General features: G+C 42.0%; 1 protein-coding gene across 5 annotated transcripts in view; it reads right to left on the reverse strand.

The window, feature by feature from the left end:
- Positions 1-26,647, reverse strand: part of LOC145939775 (serine/threonine-protein phosphatase 4 regulatory subunit 1) — a 126,194-nt gene that overhangs the window by 11,981 nt on the left and 87,566 nt on the right. For 4 of the 5 annotated variants that reach the window (XM_083044366.1, XM_083044367.1, XM_083044365.1 and 1 more), the window contains one exon: positions 470-582. In XM_083044366.1, the coding sequence (XP_082900492.1) occupies positions 470-582 (113 nt within the window). Of the gene's footprint in view, positions 1-469; positions 583-18,892; positions 20,144-26,647 lie in introns of those variants that run through there. The other variant, XM_083044369.1, reaches the window with a different exon arrangement.

Genomic DNA, 26,647 nt, shown 5'->3' on the forward strand with positions numbered 1-26,647 from the left:
TAAAAATTAAAGCAGAAAAGCACATTGTAATAATAAAAATCATAGCAACCAATCACATTTAGGCCTACGGCATGCGTGAATGGTGCGAAAGATTTGACTCGGAAATTTTTCCAATCCTTTCACATCAGGCGTTTACGAAAGTGCAAAAAAATGTGCGTAATGAACCTACTCGCGGCATCATCGCTCTTCATCGAGCGATGTGGCACATGTACAAACTTAAAAAAAAAGATAGATAAAAATTTGCTTTACACTCGTAGCTTTGCATACAAGCAGTGTCATGAAATTGCGTTTTAAAAATATATTGCTGCAAAAGATTTCAGAAATTCACTACAACATTTACCGCAATGTCTAAGCAATAGTACTCGATTTGCAATTTAACGTACGCGAGAGACAATTTAAAGATGTGCACTTTAAAAGTGTGCTATTAGTGTTCGCTCTGAAGAATAATGGCGATCGATCGGCGACTTACCGTTATCGTCGACGACAAGCTGTACATGATGCATAACTTCCTCGACGATCAGTGGTACATCATTGTTGACTGACGTGCGAAACATCTCCACCAATATGCGGCCCACCATTTGTCTGCAACACAGGGAATAAAGACATAAGATAAATACATTAGACCACGTCACTCTACGCGTGTCATCTGGTTTCCTTTTGGTTCGGACGTGTCGAGATGTACAAAATTATTAGTTTGATTTCTCGTACGGTGTATAACAAAGATTTGAGTTAAAAAAAACCGACGTCCTTCATTAACGCAACGCTTTCGACGCGAATAAGTAACGATATTATATAGTCGTGCAACGTGTATCATATTCGAGCAGCTATTAAAGTAATCGTAACGTTTGTTAATTTTCCAATACAGATATCTATTTCAATAATTATTTAGCCTTATATATTTGTGCATAAGTAATTTAATTAGGTTAGAATTATATGAAGAAGCGACAAAGTTAGCGAATAACTTTATCCGTGCTGTTGCTAATAGCAATCCGATAGGATTTTCTCATAAGTTAACTTACGTTTATTTAAAGGTTCGCATTATTATCGATATATATTTACGGTCATCTATCATTTCTCCTGCTCTTTCTCATATATACGATCATTCTTTTATTCTAATATTCTCTAATGTGCTCTAATATTAGATATATTCCTACATAATCAAAATTATTCGTTATTTCTTATAATTAACAACATATATATCTTATTGACTAACTAACAGCTTTCATTGCATATATGCTATAAAATGCTGTGGTTAGTTTTTTAAGTTAATTTTATTAGCTAATATAAATAAAATAAAATAAAATAGTTTAAATCAAAGAGCAAAAGCATTAAATAGATATATTGAAGTATTGCGTATCATGCACACACACACACACACACACATACATGAAAATTAAAGATTTTCAGGAACAGAGAGGTCGTCTTCATTTTAACAATCAAATAAAGAAATGTGTTCAATATTAATTTGTTAAAAGGAAGATGTGCAAATATAAACTTCACAGAATTTTCTATTCCTTTATTTTCGGCATTTTTATTTCTGTTCCATCCACCACCCCTTAATGTTCTTAATTTAAAATTTCAATGGACTCGATTCTCGATAATTAAATACACAAATAGCATGGTTTTAATCAGCATCTCTTCACAAACTTCGAGCCTGAGAAGAAAGAAGATAAAGGAGTCTGTGAAGATACCGAGGCAAGATACTAAGAAGCAACATGTGTCCACCTTAACGATCCGGGCGCATACGGTGTACCCAGCGGTTAAAGCGCTAAAAGAAAAATATAAGAGCAAACGCCGCGGATTTCGCACACATACAAACAAGGCGGCAGATTATCTTCATCAATTATTCATACTCGTCGTTCGCGCGTATCTCGGCGCATTCGGCTCCCTGAAATTCCAGCGAACTCGAATAAGTTCGATAATTAAATACATAAACCGAGTTAGGCTCCGAGACGGCCGTCCCTCGAAAACTTTGTACCCATGAAAGAAGAAGAAGAAGAAGAAGACGAAGAGAAAGAAGAAGAGAAAAAGAAGAAGAGAAAACGAAGTATCAGAGGCAAACAAGCGTCAGGACGAGTACGACAAGGAACGACGAGACGGGACGACGTTTGCGGGCAGCGCACCATCATCGCGGGCCATGAAGGCGGCGGCCGCCCTCCTCGACGAGTGGAATCGAAGACGAAGAGCAGGAAGTGGAAGACGAAGTATCGCCGCCGCTGTAGTTCGATCACGTCGCTACTGTTCCCACCACCCTAAGCCCATCCGTGTCTCCCCGACCGGCGCAACTTTTCCCCCCCACTGCGACATTGAAGCGAACTCCCCCTCTCGCAGAAGCGCGGAGAAATGCGTGCGAGTGGGATCGAGTCGCGGAGGAGCGAGCGGTGGAAGGGATGGATGGACGGATGGTGGAGGCGACACCAACGGAACATCGCTGACGGTGCCCCACCTCGAACACGACGGCGCGCTGGCGAGTGGGGCGAAAGCGTTCTCCAAAGCAGTTGGAGAACGCTCGACGAGACGGTACCGCCTGTGAACGCCTACCATCCTGGCGCAAATATGGCCGCCGACCGCTGCGGCGGCAACGAAGACGACGAAGACGAAGAAGTCGTCCCTGCAGAATTTTCGGGAGCAAGCGCGCGCGCGCTTTGCTTCGCGGCTTTCTTCGCGCAAAAGTTTGACTCTCCTTCTCTGGTTCAGCACATGATGCAGTTGAACGAAACGTCATGCGCGGCTGCCACCCAACCTTCCGAGCGTTTTCCTTATCCACCTGTGTCCACGGGACGATGACTTAGGGCTGCTTTCGCTCAGACCCATAGACACCCGCTGGCCCAAAAATGAAGTACACGGCGCTGACACTTCCCTAACAGCCTACCACGCGCATGATCGCCGTAGTTCGCGAAGATCGATAAAGAACACGGCGTTTTCTTCCTCCCCCTCTGGCGAGCGACATATATATGTATACAATATATATATATATATATATTATATATAAAGGAGGGCTGATTTTAGGTACCACTACAGCCGACGTGGACTCTCTCTTCGCGGTATCATAATATCGATAGACCGAATACGCCGTAAGGTCGAAAGAAACTTGGACGCATCGATATAATGCGATTTTCGAAAATCGTCGAGTCTTCAAAGATGACACAGAAGGAAAGCCAAGGAGGAAATTGTCTTTTCATTTTATTCTCGCTGTTTAATCATCTAATCAACGAGCGAATGATAAAACTTATATTATATACTAGAACTTTAGACTTTCAGTATCAAGAAAATAATTTTCATTATCATTTAGCGCATCAATTCACTCTCAATAGTCGAGACAAATTAAATATTTATGTGATCAAGATTAAAATAAAAAGTACAAAAATTTCTCTGGACCAATTTCATTATCCTTTATCCTCCCCCATTTCCCTAATTATTAAGTAAATTAAAAATAAATCTATGCCGATTCTTCGATAAAAAATAATTCCATGACAATATATTTATTTTGTATCTTTATTTTTAGATATCACAATTATCACAAATATTTGCACTTATTTAATTAAACAAAAATTGCATAATTTTGATGCACTAAAAAGGTCTTAAATTAGTTGTATGTATAATTTAAAAATTTTAAATAATCTTTCTTTAAAAATAATCTTTCTTTTCCTTTTACAATTCTGATTTTTGAAAAGACAATAAGCGATCGACTTTCTTCTGATAAAAATGTAATATAAGATAAAAGCAACTTGAATTTTTTTTGTTCATATATTGTTTTTCAGGAATAAAAAAGGCATTATTAATTATAAATATTAATTTAGTTTTCTAAAAATGTGTGAAAATGTCAGGCTAAACTAATCAGTCTAAAAACTTTGTAATCCGACATCATGAAAGCTTTCAAGTATCGACGTGTGCTTGAAAAAGTGAAAATAAAATTAAAAATTGCAAAAAATCTTGGACTTTTTTTTCAAATTAAATTTGTAATACATATAAAAGTCATGGTATTTGAAAGATTATTTAAATAAAGCTTCGTAAATCGATACAAAACCGATAGCATCTCTGAGTTCTGCATAGACGGGACATATTAACATTAGTCTTTTATCCTGTAGATTTATTTAGGTTTCTTTAACACTTTCACTATTATTTCAAAAGTCCATTGTTTTATTCAACACAGTAAAAAATGGAAAAAAGTGAAATCAGAGAAATATACCTGAGCAAAAGAATTTTCTAACAAAATTAATAAAACACATGGATGTCATAGAGAAAGTACAAGAGTGCAAACTTCAATTTAACTGCCAAAAATACAAGAAAATAAATTTGGCGGTCACTAACGAGAGGATTCAATAATTTTAAACTTGCAGTGCGAAATATCAGGTCGGTTGCGGTCATTTTTCCAGTTTTATGTAGAAAACCGAAATCAAATTCAAGAAGAAACGGTATTGTATATTCCTACAGAATGGAAATTCAGGAAATAAAAGAGAGGAAAAGAAGAGAGCCGGAGATCCCTCGTTTGAGTGATTGAGAAAAACTATTCACATTCGATGGAAAGAAGGGATCAGAGCGTGTTACTGGCTGCGCATCAAATGTTGCAGAAGAAAGAACGAGTGAACGACAGGGACCAAAGAAAAGAGCAAGAACAGACGTATGCGTGCGCTCTTTTTTTATTACAGTGAACAAATATTTCGGTGGCCGATGACCGCCTCCTGGGTCTCTCCTTAGTCTCTACCGACACCTGTCCTAGCACGTATACCCTCCTGAAAACATTCCGCAGGTTTAAGCCTTGTATACAGCCCGATAAGATCGCGCTGTCTTTGAATTCCCGGCTAGTAGAAAGCTGGGCAGGTGCAGCCCTTAGCGCGTGGAAGAATTTTTCTGACCACCGACGAGAGAGAAATAACGAGCACGATCGATGACAATAAAATCCGTTAATTAATTGAGAGGGGATCTCTGATCTCTAATTAGGATGCAATCGCTTCTTGATCGACTGATTTGTTTTCACGTGATAATGGGAGATGCTAAACAACAAGCGTATAGGATCGAATAGAAACAATTAGAAGAAATTTAATTTTATTGGAAGTTATATAAAAAAAATTGTGTTCAATATTCTTCTATTTGTGACATTTAACATTTTTTTCTAAAATAGATAAATTTTTGTATCTTTCCTTTTTATCTTCTCTATTTTATAATGTAAAATTTTAATAATATAAATTTCTTTTAGTGTTAACCTTTCTTCGATTTAATCCACGTGCAAGATTTCCCAAAACGAGCATGCGGTTGAGAGCGCGAGAGACTTAGAGATTCGCCGCAGACTTTCGCTTCGATTTTCCGAAATCCCGCCACGAGATTTCGACACCGGAAAGAAAAAAGATGGAATGTGCACTCGGGATATCGAACGAGATACGCGGCGAAACTGCGCGGCAAACTTGTCCGATGGGCATCAGGTCGGCATCGGACGGACATGCGATTCGCGGACGACCAGTTTTGCGGAGCCGTTCAACACACAGCGCGGCTTTCCGTCTCTTCCTTTCACCCGCGCGAAGACGCCACGCGAGAAGATGAGGAAGAAGAACAGGACGAAGGAAAACAAGAGGAAAGAGAAGGAAAGAAAAAAAAAAAAAGAAGAAAGACAGAAAGAGAGAGACGAGTCTGGTAGCCAGAGCCTCAGCAGTGCCACGAACGGGCTATGGAGGAGAAGGAATGTTGTTGTTGTGCCGGGAAGCGTTTGCACCGACAGAGGGGGGAGGGAGAGGAGGAGGGGTGCGACGGTATGACCGGCGGCATGGAAGAACCCGACGCAAAGAGAGATAAAGAGAGAAAGAAGGCCCGAACAAGGCAGAGAGGCAGAGGAAAAAGGATGCAGAACAAGAAGGGGAGAAAGGAAGGAGAGGACCGGTGGAATGAGATCAAGGGAGAGGGAAGACGAAGAGGGTGGCGACGCGCTGGCCGAAGCCCTGGAGGGGAAGCGAAGTCAATGCACCGCGGGGGAATGCAACGCGCGCCAGGCAATACGGGGCCCTACGTCAGAGAGTGCATTCTACCTCACTTTATGCCGACCGCAACGTTCTCTCTCCTTCTGGCCGGGGCTACCATAGCCAGGCACACACGCACACACACACACACACACTTGTACATGTTCGACCCGTTGTTGTTTCGGCCCGTTCGAATTCGTCGATGCGCGAAGTTGTTGTATGCAGCGCATCGGTAGCACCGCATTGTCGATCTGCTCTTTAAGATTCGCGACCAAAAATGTTTCACAAGAAAAGAGACATTGACCTACATATAGTAATTATATTGCGTAAAATATTTGACAATTTTCGGATAATTTGCATTGTTTTGTAGCATGCAGAATTCAGCAAAGTATATTTTTTTTATTTATAATGAGCCTTAGTTTATCCTTTTAATAATATATTATTACGAAACTGCTAATCTAATTTATATAATTTTCATTGTTTATGACTGATGTATTTAATATTGAAGTTATATTAATGTATGAAGAATAAACGATTATTATACTCGAAATTAATGTGGCGCAAATTATTCGATATAAATTTGACTTTCAATGAGATTAAAATTGTGGTTCCTTTGTAAAAATTTTCACTGTTTTAAACTTATATAAATTCACAACTCTATTTAAGTAGAGTTCTGATCTGAATTGTCATCATTCGTGATAAGCTTACAGAAAGAAAAAAATAGCTCTACAGCTCGAAAATTTTGTGTAGATTTTTGCTTTTAATTTTCAGTGATACCTCGCGTAATAAATTTTCTTTCAGATTCATGTATCTATTTTTATATCAATCGTCTATATTATTGCTTAAATTACGATTTGCGAATCTTTCACATATTTATCGTATCACGTGAAATTGGAAATCTAATTAATGAATATCCAATTGGAGTGTGTTATTATTGACGTTATTGAATTTGCTTGATATTTGCTTCAAATATACTTAAGCATCATTAAGTAATGTTAATTACTGTCACGCGGATAAATTACGGATGATTCTTTGAAACTAAAAATTAAGTAAATACATCGAGTCTTAAGACTCTCTGTTTTCCAGAAGAAAAGACAAGGAAGGAACACGGTCATTATATCGAGATAACAGTTTATCGTCCATCGAATTCCTTTTCTCTTTCTAGGTCATCTTCACTACCAATACTACTGTCACTCCTCATTAAAGTAATATCAATGTAAATGGAGCATTGCGATAAAAGCTTTCAATATCTTGACGTATCGCACGTGGCGTCTTATTACAGCTGTGTTTATTGTTGAAGTGTAATCGAAATATATTTTTGAATAAAAAGGAGTCCACGAATTTTTTTTTTGTTTCCACGAAATAACGCGAAATAGCGCAACACGACGGCGTGTGGTCCTCTTCGCGTTGACCTTCTCTCACGCGTGCATTCGCTCTCTTTTGCGACGCGCATTCTTTTATACATAGTTAGGTATGTACGCGAAGAGATACAGGAGGAGAGAAAGACACCGTGCGAGCGAGCAAAGACGCTACTATGCGCATTATTCGCGTCGAGCACGCATGTATTCGTGTACATAAACGATACGAGAGAGATACTAGAGTCGCGTATACGTACGTGCGTGCATCGTGTGTGTACGCGCGCGAGGAAACATCGCGTCTCCGTCGTCGTCGTGTCAGAGTGGGAAGGGAGCCAGCGTGAGTAGCGTGTGTACGCGCAGCCGGCGGGCGCCTGCGCGTAGCGGCGAGCGAGAGGTGCACTGAATGAAGTCTCCCACCACTATCTTCGCCAGAGACGTCGCCGCCACAAACGCACACACGTATCCGGGGATCGGAGGAGTATCGGATAAGCGGCGAGTGCGTCGCGTCGCGTCGAGGGCGCGGTTACACGATGCGGCGCAGAAAACGCGTCTCTACTGCAGACTCAAAATTCACACATTGAAATAATCGAAGATTTTTTTTTTACACCAAATTATGTATCGTCAACTTTTGACTGATCTCTTTAATTTAAATTAATCGAAGCATATGTATTTTAGAAACAATCTGAATGCCAGAGTGCTGATTGAGATAGATTTTAAATTAAAAAAATTATAAAAAGTATGTCGTGATACAATTTAAAATATTTATAAAATCCTTGAGGCTAATCAAGATAAAACTATGTTTAATTTGTAAAATGATATTTACATTTTGGTGTATATAAAAAATGTCTCAACTTGTTAACAAGCACATTCTGTCTTCTGCATTTTTTTAAAGCAGAAATAGCAGTATATCGATCTATCGACCAATATGATGTCTGCTTCGCGAAGGTGAATCTTCCGTTCGCAATACGGCACAATACCGGATGCCCGAGATCGTCGTTCTCGTTACGGCCATCGTCGCCATCATCGTCGTCGTCATTGTCGACCTCGATCCGTGTTACGAAAGCAAATTAGAAATTTGCTCTACGCGGAAGAATCATTATCGGAATCGTTATTGCACACTACAGATCCTTCGATGTCGAGAAAGAATACGATTCATTGAAAAATCAATAGAATCTAATGTATACACACTTAGCGTTAATATATACTAAAGATTATATCTAGCATTCAATTAAATATTAATAATTGATAAATAATTAATATTAAAAACTATGTCTTTTAGTATAGAAAATATTTAATTCAATTTATTCATTATTAAATGTATATAAAGTAAATGACCATTTAAATCGCAAGAGATAATCGAGCAAAGTCGAGGCAGAATTTTTGCGACAGATTGTTTATCGCGCGGACAAAGCTGCTGGAAAAAAAAAGAAAGGAATCTAAGATTTGGCGCGATCGCGCTACGAGAGCGCGACGACATATGCCAAGCCGCGTGTGCAGCTGCTATGTCGTCCATGGGGTTTGGGTCGGTGGGTGACACGTTTTGTGCGTCGTGCACGGCTGGTACACACGCGGGATTCAGCGTAAGTATTGATTTGTGGAACGCACCCCCTCCGACGCTCTCAACCCCGCCGCACGCCGCATTTTCTCTCGCTCTTTCTCTCTTTTTCTTTCGCACGCATAGCGCGGATGTTTACGCGTGCACACGCAAACGCTATGGCGTGTACACCCTCCTTCCGTCCCCTCTTCACGCGTACGTGTGTGTGTGTGTACGTGCGTGCACAACATTCGTGTCTCTTTTCCTCCTAGTTACGGACGCGGTTCGGAGACCGCTTCCCCTTTCTCCCCTTCCTCCGGACGCATCCCGTCGGCCATACGCGGGGTGACTGCATCCTTTGGGTGGGTCAGGGCCAAAGAGACAGACGAGAATAGACCGGGGATGTGCGAGACGAGGTCGAAAGGGGGAGGAGAGGGAGAGGGAAAGAGAGAGAAAGGGGAAGGGAGTTTGTCAAATCTCTACCGAGGTCTCTGCACCCTGTGATTTCGCGTCAGCTGGCTCCGCCAGATTCTTATTACGGTTCATATTGCATTCGCGCAACGCACGACTTAAGGTTCGCCTAAATTTTTGCGCGTCTATAAGGTGTGCGTCGATCACTTGATAAATTTATTTCGTTTATCTCTGAGTAAAAAATTGTGAGTTGATAATTTTTTCTAAAGTTTAGATTAAAGAATAGAGATTATTTAAGTCACGTGTTTGCATTATTAACAATTCAACTAACAAAAAATAGAGATTTGAATATATTCTCTCGTAAATTAATGTGAAAATCTGAGTAATTATATCGTTCAGAAGTACAAAAATGGAGCAACTCCTTATAAATCTCAAAATCGAATTTTTTTTAATACCTATAGATGAGATATAAAAAAATACATTAATTATATATTCAATACTTATAACGAAAATCTCACAATTCTCATAAATTTTGGAAACAAATTTATTAAAATTGTAGCTGTAAATTTTTATGCGATAAATATATTGAAAATTTTATTCTGGTAAGAAAAATACGTAGGAAAAAGAATGTAGTAATTTTACGAATTGTTTTGTTTAATTGTTGGAGATGAAGATTAACTCTAAAATGAAGAAGATGGTCCTCATCCAAAGTATCACAGCATCAAGGACGTCGATCGACAATCGATATCGCTCGGGTCGCGTTCCCATGAACGGGAGTTATCCCAGGATCGGGGCGTAAAAGGAAGTGCGATCGAAGGACACGTGCAAAGAAGGCCAATGGAGAGTAGACTCATCTCGAAGACGAGAAGGAAAGAAAGAGAAAACGCGCGAGGAGAAGGCGCGAGAACGAGCGTCGCGATGTACGACCCGGTATGTATCCCCGGCAACGACAACTGCGTACTTCTGCGTACCGATCTGCACGCGTGTATGCGTGCGTATCGTGAGGGCGTGGAGGAGAAAGAAGAGACGCGCACCAGCATACGGTGGTAGAGAAACGGACCGTTCCCGGGAGTGGCGGCGGCGGCAGAAACGATGTAAAGGATGCGAGAGTGGCCCGCGGAGGCGGAGTAGCCGACCGGAGAAAAAAGAAACGAAGGACCACGAAGGAGAAACGGAACGAGAGAGAGAGAGAGAGAGAGAGAGAGAGAGAGAGAGAAAAAGGGAGAAGGAACAGGGAGAAGGAACAGGGAGAAGGAACAGGGAGAGGCAAACGGCCGAAGTAAACAAGTGGAAGCGGTGGAATGGGGATGGGCATCGGTCAGCGCGCGGTGCATTTGGTGCATTCCTGCAGTCTGCGCCGCACCGCGAGGTCCAAGAGACCAGGAGAAGAAGAGAGATAGCGGCGAAAGCGATGGAACGGACGCGGGAGGATGAGGAGGGAGTAGCGGTATCTGAGAGGGCAGGAAAGCGAAGGGAGAGCGAGACTGAGAGAGAGAGAGAGAGAGAGAGAGAGAGAGAGAGAGAGAGAGAGAGAGAGAGAGAGAGAGAGAGAGAGAGAGAGAGAGAGATAGAGAGATAGATAGATAGATAGATAGATAGATAGATAGATAGATAGAAGGAGAGAGAAGAACAGAGAGAAAAGAAAGAGCTCCGCAACGCGGCACGCCACTTTGGACCGACGGACGTAAACCGCATTCCCGGCCGTGACCTTCGCTAGGACATCGCCACTGCCCCCACCCCCGACGCTCGTTCCCTCTTCCCTCCTCACCGTCATCCCCGTTCCGCGTCGTTCGTAGCCCTCCGTTTTCCTCTCGCCCTTCCAGCGTCGCGCACTCTTCTCTCTCTCTATCTCTTGTATAACTACGACGATGCTGTGCGATCCACGCAGCATCGTAGAAATCGCTTCTTCTTCTGCCACTTCGCGTCTTACCGTCTCTCCGTCTCTCTTTTCATACCCTTTATGGTCGTACTCGCGAATACGCAAAAAAGTATGCGCTTACAAGAGAGAGAGAGAGAGAGATGATGATGATGACTTTCTATGATAACATTATGATAAACTTTTAAAGATTAATAACCAACACGACATTGAAACAGTCGAATACTGATTGCAGAATGACAATTTGTTATTACTTTTATTACCTTCAATCGGAAATGATAGATATCGTAACTTCCCATCATCAAACTCTGACTCATACAATATTAAATCTTATGATGCGACAAAACATGCATAAACGAGTCATTTCCTATTGTTACGAGTTACTCTATCTACCGATTTCTGACTAAATTTGAACGGACGACGTGCGTGAAGATAATTGCGGCCGAAAAAATCGACTTCGAGAACTTGGTACACTTATTGTTCGGCGCTCGTTAACTCCTAATCTCGCCGATTAGGCCCAGCTTCGGTAGCCATCAATTAGCGACGAAATCTAATAACTCGGAGAGACCCAAGGGCGGTCATGATTCAACGGGCGATGATTCAGAGAGTCGAGCGAATTTCGGAGAACGCGCGACGAGTCACGCGTCATGAGCAAAGGCGACGCGATTGATGCCTAATTCAAGCTTCTGTGTGACTTGGCTGACATAGAGCTGTTTTAATTTTCTGCCATAGGCCGAGGCCAGAGACTTTTCGAGACCAAAGGAGAAGCGCGAAGAAAAAAAAATGCCGACTTACGGAGGGTAATGGATGGGTCGTGGCAGGGGAGGGGGCAACGAGGGCCCAGGGGCCAACCGGGGCGCGGCCCTAAAGAATTTCAAAGCATGCCCTCTCCTCGCTCGTCCTCTAATTTACGAGCGGTCGCCCCGAATTCGTGCAAATATTTGTCGAGGATCCGACTAACGGGTGTACGCTTAAGAAGGAAAAATGTCGAAAATTGGAAAGAAGAATAGACGGCGAGAGAGAGAGAGAGAGAGAGAGAAGTGGAATGAGGAAAAAAACACAGGATGAAGATGTCACGAAGAGTCATTCATAGTTTCTTTATAAGAATCCTTTTCCTCGCATCCTCGTTTTTCCCGCGCAAACCTCGTATACCTGACACGACGAATTTCGGCATTCCCACCCTTTCCTCTCCCAACTCCCTCCCAAATGACGCGTTTCAGTTCCAAAAGGCTCCTCTTTGAAGGAAGCCGACGTCTAGCCGGAAGCACCTACTACAGACACGATTCGTCCGCGAGGGCTAAGAAGAAAGAGAGAGAAAAGGCGAGAGAGGAGAGAGCACGTTGAATATCTGGAAGTCGTGTTAACACGCGCTGCTGGACGCTACAAGCTCGCTCCAATTAGCATCTTCTTTTTCTTCATCGATCTCTCCTCTCCCCGTCTTTTCTCGCGCCTGCTCTCCTCTCAGCGGTATTCTTCTCGGCGTCCAGCCGAGAAGCGAGCGAGCACCTGTTGAACGGTCCCTCCCGAGGCAGCTATCGGAGAAAAGTATTGATTCGCGATGCCAAAAGAGCGGGATTTTCGGGGAATCGAGCGAGATGAGCGAGAAGTGAAAAAATGCTAAATTTAATGTCACAAAAAAATCATTTTACAAAGATCATTAGAAATTATGAGAAAGTATTATCTGACTGAATTTTTGACAGATTCGCGATCATAAATGCATAATCTCAGTCATTAAATAATGCATCTGTTCGCAATAAAATAATCAGCTGTAATTGTAAAATACCATCAGTTATGAGTGTCATTCTCAATGATACGTCTATCTTACATTAGCAGCAAGTTCAGAGTCAAGTGTAGGCATTAATGATTCATAGCTCCAATGACGCAAAATACTGTACCGATGCACTTCATAAATTATTAAGCGGAGGAGAACAGTGTGATAATAACTCCACACACAATCGATACCTTTTGAAAGAACCTAACAATTCCTTCTTCCTTTCAATTAATTTTTTTTTTTTTTTTCGACGACACCATTCAAATACAAGAGCTTTAATTATTTTCCATTGAGAAGAAGAGAGAGATATCGTGAGATATGAAATTGGGGTCAATATAAAATGCAAAAAAAATTTAATCTTGCATTAGTGATTCTAATTTAAAAAAACTTAGCGCTCTTAGGCTCGTGTCAATGACGGCTACTATCATTCAACTCGTACGCTCCTGGAACGCGGCGGCATCTTAATAATTCGGGAGAGACGCTCGCGGGAGAGATATGAATGGGAGAAGTAGGAATGGCGTGGCGCGTTGTTTACCGTCTAGCAAGAACGAAGTATCCGCGTGCATGCCGACAGAAAAACGACGGAGGGAAAGAGCGAGAACGTAGAAAGGTAAGGCGCGGGAAAGAACAGAGAGAGAAGAAAAAAGAAAAGAGAGAGAAAGAGGAAGAGGGGGACGCTGCAGGGACGGATTTAGTCGGGAGTTGGGAGAGCGAGGAGCACAGGCATAGAGGATCTGGTACGAGAGACTGTGGGGGCCCCCAGGATTCGAAGAAAGAAGAAACACATAGAGTCAACGACCCAACGAGAGGAGCAGAGAGCCGTCGCCGCGGTATTAAGTCGCGCTCAGGACTTTATTGCACGCTTCTCGCACGGCTTTCCTCTACTATTATTACTGATGTAGCCGTTGGCGGTTACGCGCGATTAACGAGAGTCTTTTGATTCGATTACGGGGATCGCGCGCCGCACAAGGCAATAAGCCGCGGACATTCGTGTAAACAGCGATCGATTTCAAAATAATACGGTCATGTGCGCTGATCGATTTAATGAAATCGTAACTCTCGAATTTCGATGTTTAACACCTCATTATTTCAGAAAAAATTACGAATTCTAAAATTACGAAAAAAACATTTTATTTATTCGTAATTTTAGAAACAATATATTTTACATAATATATATTTTTTTTTATATCGTTAAAGGGAATCGAAATCTATATTTACCAATTTCGTCAGGCTCGAAAGATGCAATGCTCGCGTATGCAATCGTCTAACGCGTGTAAGTCAATATGGATTTTTTTTTCCGCGTTGACCGACACGGCGCGACGACGAGCATGCGACTATTTCCTGTCACATTCCTCGCCTCAGATTCCAACGCGCGGGCTTCCATCGAGTCGTATGAATGACCGTCGCGGCGACGTGGATACACGGTCGTCGATCTCCTGACGTCATGTCGGCGGCGACAGCGGCGCGCGGCGGTCGTGTTACGACCGTGCGACCGTTATGTGACCGATTGGCACACGACAACTACCGACAGAAAATGTCCAATGTGTGCACCTGTGTCTGCGTATTTGTCGCGTCGCGTCGCGTCGCGGCGAGTAGCTTTCGCACTAGTCGTAGTATTAGTTTCAGTGTCCACTCGCCTCTCGGGGTCGTCCGATTTTCTAGAACAATGTCTCAAGAGATATTCGTCGAATACCTTCTCGACGAGTCGGTCGCAACCTTCGACCACCTTCCTCGACATCCGCGAAACGCGCATTCTCACGTGAGACTTGATGCAACTTCGATCGCGTAATGCAATGTCAAAAATTTATTATTGACATTAAACACAAATGCATATATTTGTGCATAAATTAGGAAAAAAATGTATATATAAAATTGAAAAGAAATTATTCAGATCTTTCTTAGGCACACACACACACACAAATATTAAGTACATTTTATATTCTTAATCATCTGTATTAAATAAGTATTGTGATTAATAAAAAAATACATTGTATACGAATCACAGGCAATTTTTCAGGAAAGCATTTATCACACATGTATCGAAAAAGGTTTGGCTGCGGTTGTACATAAAGAGCAAAAACATTTCGCGTCCCGATCTATCTCTTTTCTTATCTCCGACGACGACGTGCGTTCGCGCGTTACTCGGCCCGTACGAGTCAATTATGTGCGCGCTCGGCCAAATTAACGATACGAAGGGAGAAAGAGAGAGAGAGAAAGGAAGAATAAGATACGCGTCAAAAGACATATCGCGACGCGAACGTGGGATAAGCCGAAGGAACAAGCGCGCTGTCCGGGATAATTCCGAATAGGTACGATTAAAAGCCCGGATGCACGGTTTCGGCGAGCGAGATTGATATAAGATTAAAGATATATATTATATATATATATATATATAAAGGGGGGAAGGGATGAATTCTTCACCAGCAACGCAAGAGAGCGAGACGAAGAAAAACGCAAGGGAGAAGGAGGAAGGGGGCAGGAAGGGGTGAAAGGGGTCTTCAAGGGGTTATGGGATATGAGAGAACGAGACATATAGAGAGAAGCATACGCAGGGAGAGGTGAAGAAGGGGACCGGGGAGAGGGTCAGTAGCTCCGCGTTCTCATGCATTCCGCTCTGTCATGGCGGCCTGCGGCCGCTCAGACGCTCCTCGTCCGTCCTCGTCGTGTGCACATGCACACACCGGAGGCACCGGCCTCGTTGCCCTCGCTGAAAAAGGAGCGACCGAGGAAGAAGACGGAGAGGAAACGACGTTCCTCTGTATGCGTGTGTACGTATGTATATGTACGTGTGTGTGTACGCGATGTTTATTGAGTATTCGGGGACACGGTTCCCCTAAGAACACCGTGCTTTGTGATCATTCGCGCAACGCGCCTCCTCATTGCGGCGGATTCTTACGCGCGTTTGACACGGACATGACAATCCGGTGCATCTTTGGCTGTTTCGATAACATCCACCCTAGAATCAGCCGATATCAAAAGAAGATCCTTTATTCTTTTATATAATCGTAATCATTGTTTTTGCAGATGTCTGTAATGATACCCGGATAAAATTGGAGCCTTCTATAATCGCACTCTATACATCATCGATACATAAACGAATGGCTATAAGTAACGATGCTTTATTTTTACGGAATGTAACGATTTATTGTTAGAAAACACAATAGGACGAAATATATGATAAAGGGCGGGGGAAAAAATAGAATTCGCCACGCGATAAATTACTTGGGTGCGAGAGAGCGACAATGGTGGCGAGAGAGAGAGAAAGGGAAAGAAACCTCTGGGAGATGGGAGGAGAGAAAGAGAAAAAGCGAGACGGGGGTGAGACGGGGAAAGAGGAGAAAGGGGACAGGGAGGACGGCGAGGAGCGCCCACTGCGCTAAATGCTCCGCGGCGAAGGCGCCCGCTCTCACGCTGCCCGGACCCCTTGCGCCTCGGGGCCCCGAGGGCCCTTCTGTATCGCGACGTAAACAAGGCACGGGACCATGGCCCCGAAACGATACGTGTGTGCGCGCACCTATATAACGCGGTCTCCTTTATTCTCCCGCGTTTGGTAATTCAGCCGGTAAATGAGCGGGTTTCGCGCGAGTATATATGTATTGTACAATTGCGTTCCCACATATATATATATATATATATATCTAAAGAGGAAAAAAAGTAATAATAAGCAGAAATCGTTCGAAAAGATACTTTCTTCGCGCAAACTTTTATTTTACGACGACGACAAAAGGCGGCCGAGATCTTCGTCGAGTTTTGGACAAAAATATCGCAAGCGTGAAAAATTAATTTGTATGTATTTATAGCGAAATGTTTCGAACAACGAATATCGCGTATAAATTTGATATATAATGTAACATTTTCAATAAGCTTGCAGCACCTATTCGATGACGCAATCTTATCTGGCTTTTGTTTACACCCGAAAATATCCGAGATGATTTACGAAGAGTGCGCAGTTCTCAGACGAAAATAAGATTGGCGAAAATATAAGAATAGAGATTGATATCGATCGTAAATAAAATTGCGATATTATAATACGTCTTCAACTCATCAATCGATCATATTCCATAATTGATCATAGATTAGATTGCGATAGATTGATTAGAATAGTTTGCAAAATAATTCACGTCTTTTATATTTATAGTAAACTAACAAAATCTCTCATAGAGGAACAAACATATTTGTTTATCAAAAATATAAAATATATCTATTATACTCTATCTATTTACTTATGAATTACTTTTATTAATTTCATTCATTATTGTATAGAAACTTCTTTCAAGGATAATGCTAGTGCATGTTAGTGTTACTCCGCGATATTAGTTGATGAAAATGATTTTTTTTAAAGAGAATGCAAATCTTATTTTATATCAAAGCGCTCTATCTATCTCGCCGCCTCTATTCGTATCGAATTCGATTCGAACGATTTTCACGAACGACAACGCCTCTTCCGCTTTGTTGTTATTCATAAAGGTCCGAGAGACGGTGCGCGTTCGCGCGGCACGCTACGAGAGTGTTTGGATTGCATCGGGGAGAGGAACACACGGAGGTCGAGACTCTCAGGCGGTCGGTCCGAAGACGGCATTCCACTGGTACCTGTCCTTAACTCAGCCTCCTACAGTTCGCATTCACGGCTCGGCGGCGAACCAGAGGGGGGAGAGAAAAAGAGAGAGAAAGAGAGAGAGATCTCGGCCCACCTAACCATAATACAACATACGCATAAGAATCTGGAGGATCTCGACGCGCGGGCTCGGGACGCCGCGCCGGAGCTTTACGAACGAAGGAGGCGAGAACGAACGTCCGAGGTAATAAGGCCCATGGATGAGAGAGAAAGAGAGAGAAAAAGAGCTGGGACTTTACGCGAAACAAAGGGCTCTTACGAGTCACGTGTTTGCTCCCACTCGTTAAAGAGAGTCGCGACTCGTTTCCAATTACGGGGATTAAATGGAATTCGACGAAACACACGTAGAAAGAAGCAGTTGCGCATAATGCTAATGAGTTCAACATACGATCGAAATGAGCTTTAAGCAATTTTTATCATGAGAGAAAAAGCCAGCAAGAGGAAAAAAAGATACGTGCAGAACGGAGAGTACTTATCCTACTATATATTTATGCCAAGCGACAAATGAGAAATAAGATAAGTATTCTATCTACACACACAAGCAGAAATTTTGTAACCACCACGTAATGTGTCAGTGAGTTCAATGTTCGCACAGATATAGAGAAGGAAAAAAATTATATATACCTTGCACAGAGATAAACACAGAAAAACAAATGCAGAGATTATTTTGGCGTATCTGCGCAGCATCGCGGAATACTGCACTCATCGAAATTACACCGGTTTCGATTCCCGCGCAAAGACGTGAAAAGGAGGAGAGAGAGGTAGTAGTTACGCGGAACGAATGCGAAAAAAATGCACGGCAATGATAGTCAGGAATGCGATGAGCACGATAAGAGAAACACCGCTGCTGGGTCGCCAGGTTGCGAGCATGGAATTCTTGTTTGCAAATGCACCGAGATTAGTGTTGCTCGACTTTCATTTCTTAAAAAATGGCATGCAAAATCGAATCGAATGTCATTCGACATCATTCCACCCCCCCCCCCTTCTCATTTGCGCGATAGTGATTGCCTTTTCTATCGCTTTTATGCTCACTTCGTACCGTAAACAGCTGTCATCGCGCAGATCGTGCATTTTAATATATCGACTATTAAAAGAGAGTGTTTGATGTGCATAGTAGTGTTAATTATGGAGGCGTTTGATATTTTACACATGTACAATTTTGCCTTCGAAGGACGAAGGAGATTGCTTGTTTTTTTTTATTTGACAGTTCGACAAAGATTTAAAAAAATCTGTAAACAAAACTTTCGCTCGTATGCATAAATCCTCTATCTCCAGTCTCTATTTACACGCATTATCGGAAAAAGAAATGTGGTGTTAAAGAAGCCGTTAGAGAGAGAGAGATGCAAAGAGAGATAATGCGAATTGTATAATATACGTACTCATCCCGATGTGCTATTTTACCAGTTGTAGTAGTAGATCTTTCTCATTCGTCGATTTAACTTCTTCTGATGTTTCGATGAACGAACGAACGAACGTGCGAACGGACGAACGAACGAAACGTAGTACGTCGCATATATTTACGATACGTCGCTCATTTTTTGTCCCTGAGAGCCATTGAATGTGGAGCGCACTGTAGAGCAAGAACCGGCGCGGCGGGAAGACGAGAAAGAAGCGGGGAAGGGAGCGGCAGCAGATCGTATTATGGGAACACACACGCCCGAACACGTGTGTCTCGCTTCCTGTGGCGGGCCGGAAGTCTCCGCGGCACTATGGCGCGCCGTAGTGTAGCGTGACCGAACTACGAGGGCCATTAGCGTACCTCAATGGCAGAGAAGGAATGGAATCCGATTATCGGTCAAAAACCACGCCGCGATTTTTTTTTCTTCTTTCTCACCCCGTGTGTTTTTTTTCCCAGAGTCACGGCGATCCCGATATTACGCTTTATTTCAATTTCGAGCAAACGAAGAGATATTATCGAGAACGATGGCTGATACATTTATGCATGGTCTCCCTTGTAAAATACGCGAGAGCAGAAAGCGAGCGAGATATGGACGGACGGATGCGCGTCGTTTCGTCACCCGCATGGCGTCACGATATCCGATCGTTAACGTCTGGTTGATAAACTATACGTGAAACTAAAATGCCTTAGAAACGGCTTCCGTGAGAGCCTTCCGCGCCGCGTGTTTCATACCGTCGTCGCTTCCATCTTTCTTGTATTCACGTTGCGCGAAACGCTTTTTTTCGAAACCTGGCTCACCTATCTTTGTTTCGGTAAACTGCGTTAAATAATTTGTTATAAACTGCCGTATAAACTTCCGCGAATATACGGATATGTATTCTAACTGAAACCGTCGCGCGTTGTGCACATGACGCGGCACGGATCTATTCCGTTTCCGTTCTCGACATGGCTTCTTTTTCACTTTTTTTTGGCATCGTTCGTCCGTTGATATCGTCCGCGGTATTTTCGCATCAAGTGGACAATCGTCGATATTGTTATTATTATTCCTCTTCATCGTGCACTGCATCCAAGTCTCTGCACTCACAGACGACGTGCGTGCAAAACAGCCGTGATTTAACGATTAAACAAATAAATAAATAAAACGAAAAAGCTAATCGAAAAGTATCGGGCAAAAGAAATGGCGCGTTACTACACCAACTAACGATAACACAACCGACCTACACGACGGACCATGCCACACTGAGGATGATCGCTGGCGCGTCACGCTCGCGCCAATGCGCAGATGCCAGATGCGCACTCGCTACTGCGCACAACGCGGTAAAGCAGCAGCAATAGCAGCAGCAGCAGAGCAGCGCCGCGTTCACTCGCTCGCTCGCTCGTGCGCAGGCAGCGCCAACGCAGGCGTGATGCACGTATACAACAGGGAGAGAAAAGAGTAAGAAAGAGAGAACGAATGTATACAGCGGAGGGGAAAATATGCGATGCTTTACCCGTAGTAGGGAGAAGAGGGCCATAGGGGAAAGGGGCAGACCCGTTAGTTCTCAGAAGCGGACTGCCGCCAAACAGAGCTGCAACCGCGTACCGGCCTGGTGCTGGCTGCTTCTCTGTCTTTCTCTCTATTTTTCTCTCTCTTTCCGTCTGTCTTCCTCTCTCCTTCCCGAGACCGCCAAGTATCGGCGTGCTTTGGGCCTGCTGGCACCGATATCCTTCTCTCTCTTTTTCTCTCGCGGCATACACACACGACAGAATCGCAAGAAGATGAAGCTTATGAAAAATGTACGAATTGACGCATAAAATTCCTATATATTATATATAATAAAGCATGTGTCTATAAATAGAAGTTGAGAAATCAATATCAAATATAGAGCAGTGATCGAATAAAAAGATATCATTTTCATTCTTCTAGAATATCGAGATTTGCATATTATGACCCTCGGCCCTTTTAAAACGTGAAAGAAAATCCGCTCTCGTGAAATGTCGCGATTTATTCCAAATTTTAAAAGTCTACGGTCAGAGAAAATAAAAGAAAACATCACGCGCACGGTTTGTATTTGTGACATTTGCGCGTTTCGTCTAGGGCATACGTTTTTTTTCTCCTAATCCGAGGAAGAGGATCCAATCTCGTTCCTCCTCGACGGTCAGTCCGTCTTCCGTCATCCCGTCGCCCTTTTCTTCCCGCGCCGACAACGTCGTCCGATAACACACGGGCGGTCTAAGAAAACTGCAAGACTCATTAACGGTTCCTCAACACGAACTCCGCGCGAGAGCGTGTGCGTACTGCGACGCCGGTGCATTCCATCGCTCGTGGCCGTGTGAACGACCGTAAGACATATACACACTGTACACACACTCGGAGGAATCCACCACACACGGTGGTGGAAGGATCGTGCCGAGAGTAGGGAATAAGACAACGAGAACGCGACAAAGATAGCCGTACCTTGTACCTGATATGCGCACTTGGACGTCAGACGATAAGCTATCTAGTTCTTGTCTGTCGTCATCAACGAGATACGCGAAAGCCAAGCCGGGAATTACTAATCCTGGAGTAGCACTCGCATGCACACTAATATACATATGTACACACATACACGTATTACATTAGGGATGCATCTTGGATGTATTTTTCGAGTGAGATAATTTTTTTTAAATGCCGTAAAATGAGATTTTACGACACCCGCAACAAGTCTTTCATTCAATTTTCATTTCGAAAAATTAATATATTAAGAGAGCGACAAAACATATATTTATCATCGTATACATTTATCTCTAGTACTTTTAACTTTTCAATCTGTCACTTACAGAATTAATTATATTCATAAATGTATACGTTTTCTATGTGTATAATTTCTTCGAACGTAAGATTTCAAATCTTTAAATTCGATCTCTCTGTTACTATTAATGGGAATATATTTTTCTCCTGGGAGAACTCTTTAATTATGGAAAGGGAGTCTTGGGTGACTTTTATCCATGGCGCCTTAATAGGTACTCGCGCTCGCGCGTGGCTCGGGCTTAAGAGGCTGGGGCAGATGCATCCGAAGACGTTCACAACAGGAAATTCTCTTCTCTCGCATCTTGTTCCCCTCTGTGCATCGTTCTTCGTATAGTATACTCGCACGTATACGTATGAGAGAGAGAGAAAGAAAGAGGAGACAAAGAAAGATAGTTCTCCTGCTCCTTCCTCTCCTCTGATCCGACGCGTTCTATGGTGTTGTTTCTCTCGCTGAAATCGTGTCCCCCTCTATATATACATATATACATACACGTACGCACGCACCATACGCCATCGGTACACAAACATACAGAATGCATAAATAGATACTCGAGGTGGCGCGTTATTCGGTCGACAGGATCGGTGAATGGACCACGACGACGGCGAGAGAAGTAGGGTGAAAAAAAAAAGAAGTCAATGAGCCGCATTGCGTGAGCGTATAATTATTGTATGCGTAGTATACGCGACATCGGGAGTCGCAAAAAAGCATCGTACTCGTAAAGATGCCATTTATATCATTCGAGAATCGACGAACGAACGAATGTATATTTATGTCGAGAATGAAAGCATTTACTACGGATAGCATGGATGCTGCGAATCGAATCTGTCGATGAATAATCCAAGTTACGGCTTGAATAAGGTTTTCGACTTGAATAATAGGTCGATTATTCTACGTAAATTGCAAAAGAAAAACATAATTAATTACTGTTTAAAGATGGTTCACGTAATTACCCCTTCGGAATATAAGAAATCTTCTTTCAAGATATATAAATTTATTTTTAAAAAAATATAATTTTATGCTTAAATTATTTCCTTCTTTAATCGATAAATTAATAAATCACCATTAAAATCCAAACTATGAAATTATATCTCGATGTTAATAGCAAGTATAAACAAACTTCAATGGAGAAATGATAGTCTATATGCCTGCGACTTCTAACTAGTTGATGCTATAAACGAGGGTCTTTCCTCGCGTGAGCGATTACGCGAATTCGTGAACACGCGTATATGCGTATTGTATAGAATATATACATACTTCGTATATAAACTGAGGTGAGAGAAGAGAGACAGAAAGAGAGAGAATTAAAGTTGACTTGAACGTGATGGAGGGTCGGTTACGAGCGGTGTATAATCACGACGAGAATGAAGCGGAAGCCAGACGTATAGCCAGTATATGAATATTTGATTAAGTATCTTGATGTAAACTCGCGTTTTCGAACAACACTGCGGTATACTAAATAAAATGAATGTTATATATAGTATCAAAAATATTGTGTGTATGTGTGACAAAATAACTTGTGTAGTATTTATTACAATCAATGATTGAAATGAAAGTTGACAGGATTAATTAAGCATTTTTAAAAATATGCATTCGTATAAAAATAATGCACACTAACTGTTTTGTATTTCTATGCTTGATAAGTGCATCACGAAGTAATCTAATTTTCTATTTCCTTCATTAATCTTTCGTCACATCGATTTCATTCATACAAAAATATCATTCGTTAAATCGCGTTGTAAATGCGTCTTTTCTCTAGGGCGTCTAAATTCAAGTCGTTAATTAGAGCACTTAAATGCAACATGCTGTGTATAAAGCATTGAAAATACCTAGTGTAAGAGGAATGCGCATGTTCGTGTTTAAACGTCGTGCACGGCATGTGTTCTAATAAAGCACGTGGGATCGACGAGGTGCGGCAAGCGACACACCCGCCTTCTGACTCGTCGGGTCAACCCTGATGAATGAACCGGAAAAAAATGTCAATGAGCGTAATTATTATTGCACGGAACGCATGCGCGGAAGGCACGGAACAGCGTTACATATATTAGCGAATGGAAAGGTATGCATTAATACCGGAGTAGAAAACAATATTTCAAACAAAATTCAATGTATAAAACATTACTGATGCCAATAAAATGTTACATATACGATTCGATAATATGAAATATATTGATTCTTGAAGTTTATATTTATGTCAATATAATATGTGCATGTATGTAATACTAACATGTTAAATTCATTTAATTATGTATATGCGGTCATAATTAAAGAATTTAATGTCGAATAAAAATTATTAAATCTTAAATCCACTTTAGAAAAAAACCAAGTTATATGTTACTTTCAATTCTTAAAATATAAATGTAAAATTGATTTGAAATAATATAAGAGATTTTTTCAATCATAAAAAATATTCTTTGATGAAAATAAGATGAAAAATCATGCTTACGATGTTATAATAGAACTAGCTCAACTTAAAAAGAGCACAGGCGACGTAATGTCGAATCTCTTTCGCGTATATATATATATATATATATATATATATATATATATATATATATCGATCTCGCGTGTTTTCCGCACCTGTAAATATTGCGAGCGCGGAGCAAAAGGCAAGGCCGTGGCCGCAGGCGCAAGACAATTCGTTTTAACGATTTCTGCGGGGTGCAACGATATTCTAAGTACATTCATCGACGCCCTCCATTTATCGCGCACGCACGCGTCGCTCGCGTATGGATTACTTACTACGTGACAAATACGCTCGTCGGGCCGCATGAATGCAACGCCGGCCGCCGCCGCCGTACGTAGTACGGCTCGTACACACACACGCACGCACTCACGCACGCACTCACACACGGCCGAGCGACGTGCATTCATAAAGTGCCGGACATACGGCGCGCGCGTGCGCGCCTCCGCCACCGTCACTTTTCCTCGATGTCGCCACCCTTTCTAGGTTCGCTCGCTCGTTCACCCTTTGCTTTCTCCGAAGGGTTTGTTCCTTCTTACTAGCTGGTATATGTATTTTTTACTCGCGAAACGAATAGTTTATTTCACCTTCACTTATGTGAAGACAGTCGGGAATAAATTCTTTCACTTCTTGCTTGAAGCACGCGGACGAATATTCATGTGTTGAATGATATTTATAACATATGTTTCATATATTTCCCTTATAATTTACCTTGATTTAAACCATTATTACGATCTGAGATGATTGCCATGCTAATTAGAATCGTTAATTATAATTTTAGCATACCTTACATATTTACTATATTTATTTTTGACAATGCGTATTATACGAAATATATCCGTCACTTTGCACTTGTTATTCACTAAAAATTATAGTGTTTCACAAATTTGATTGTTGATGAACACACACGCGTAAGATTTGTAATATAATTTATAAGCAATTTTATAATTCATGCGAAAATCGTTAGGTGCGGACTTGGTTCTTTACGATGAAAATTAATCTCAGATTCGCGGATTTTTACATAAGACGACGGTGCTCCTTCGAGGTTGTTCGCTTAACTGCGTTCCTACGTGTATAAGGCTCGCCATTCGGAATGCGAGCGTTTGCGTATAAATCGAAGGTATCGCGTGCGTGGACGTTCCACCTCTATTTTCAACACCTCCGCCCATGATTGTCATTAAACGCGTTCGCGTCACACCATATCGGAACAATATTTCAACGAATACGATATTTAAAATAATTTCAAACTTTGTTAAATAAGCGATATTCTCCTATATTTTGTTGCTGCAAAATTGTACGTAGATTTTTTTGTTCGAAATCCCGTAGAATCGTGAATTTTGACAATTAAATTGAAATTAAAATTGAATTACATTAAATCGATATGTACAATTCAATAATCCATTTGACACTTTCTCGAAATCTAATTTGCTAAAAATTGTTTTCATCCTTAATGTCGCGAATATCTTCGTAGATCTATATAGCTCTGCCGTTTCATTTTAAAAGACATAAAATTCTCCGGAGCACTCTCCGGTATATTTCTTTTTTTTTTCGTTACTTCTATAAATAAAATTCAAAGGATCCATCTTTATAAATTAGACGCCCGGAAGGACAGTTTTCAGTCGAATTAAGGTGATATTTCATCCGATGCGCGCATTTAGCGAGAGCTCTCGGTTCGAGAGATCAGAGGATTCTTCTTTCTTTCTGAAGGAGAGACAGACCAAGCCAAGTGTCTCTCTTTCCTTCAATACCTAACCGCGGATCGCGAATATACACGTCCGCTCTTTCTGCGTCGCGCACAAGTCAACCGACGAACTTTTGCCGCGGGGTCAACGGAACCGCCGGAAGTCGTCGCCAATTCTCGAATTGCTCCTGCGCCCCCTTCGCCCCCTCGCTCTCTCCCCCGTTGTTCTCCCTCCTCGACGCACCTCCCTGCGTGCCCTCGGCGCGCGAGCGTGGCGTGAACTTTTAACCACTCGGGCCTCTCGGTCTGTAAACAGACCGCGTAAACCTCCGCGCGTCCACTTTTTCCTCCTGCCGCAGGTCTAAATTTGTCTCATCGAAAGACTCGCGCGCGGCCCGCCCGATCCGGGACGGAAACTCGCGTCGTTAATTTATCCCCTCGGCCCATAATGAGTCTTCAATATTCCATTTCTCTAGAATAGCGGTTCCATCACGTCGTAAATTCTCGAAAAAAAAAAACGAAAAAATCGCGAAGAACGGGAGATGAAGGAGAGCAAATGTCGAAATGTCAAACGATATACAATCCATTGAATAACAATTAAAATGTTTATAAAGAAAGAGAAGAACCCAGAGAAAGCTCATACATTTTTCAAGCACAAAAATTGCGACTTAAATATATCTTTAATATTATATTATATTATAATCTTATGCGCAAAGTGTACTTATTTATAAAATAAATAATATGCATGTGAAAGTCGGTCGGAAATTACTTAAATTACATAATAATGAAGGATCAGTCTTTCTTTATCCTACATAATAAGAC

The sequence above is a fragment of the Prenolepis imparis genome, unplaced genomic scaffold, assembly GCF_030444845.1.
Source record: "Prenolepis imparis isolate NDT839.2.m4 unplaced genomic scaffold, iyPreImpa1.0 SCAF_8, whole genome shotgun sequence".
Taxonomy (NCBI): domain Eukaryota; kingdom Metazoa; phylum Arthropoda; class Insecta; order Hymenoptera; family Formicidae; genus Prenolepis; species Prenolepis imparis.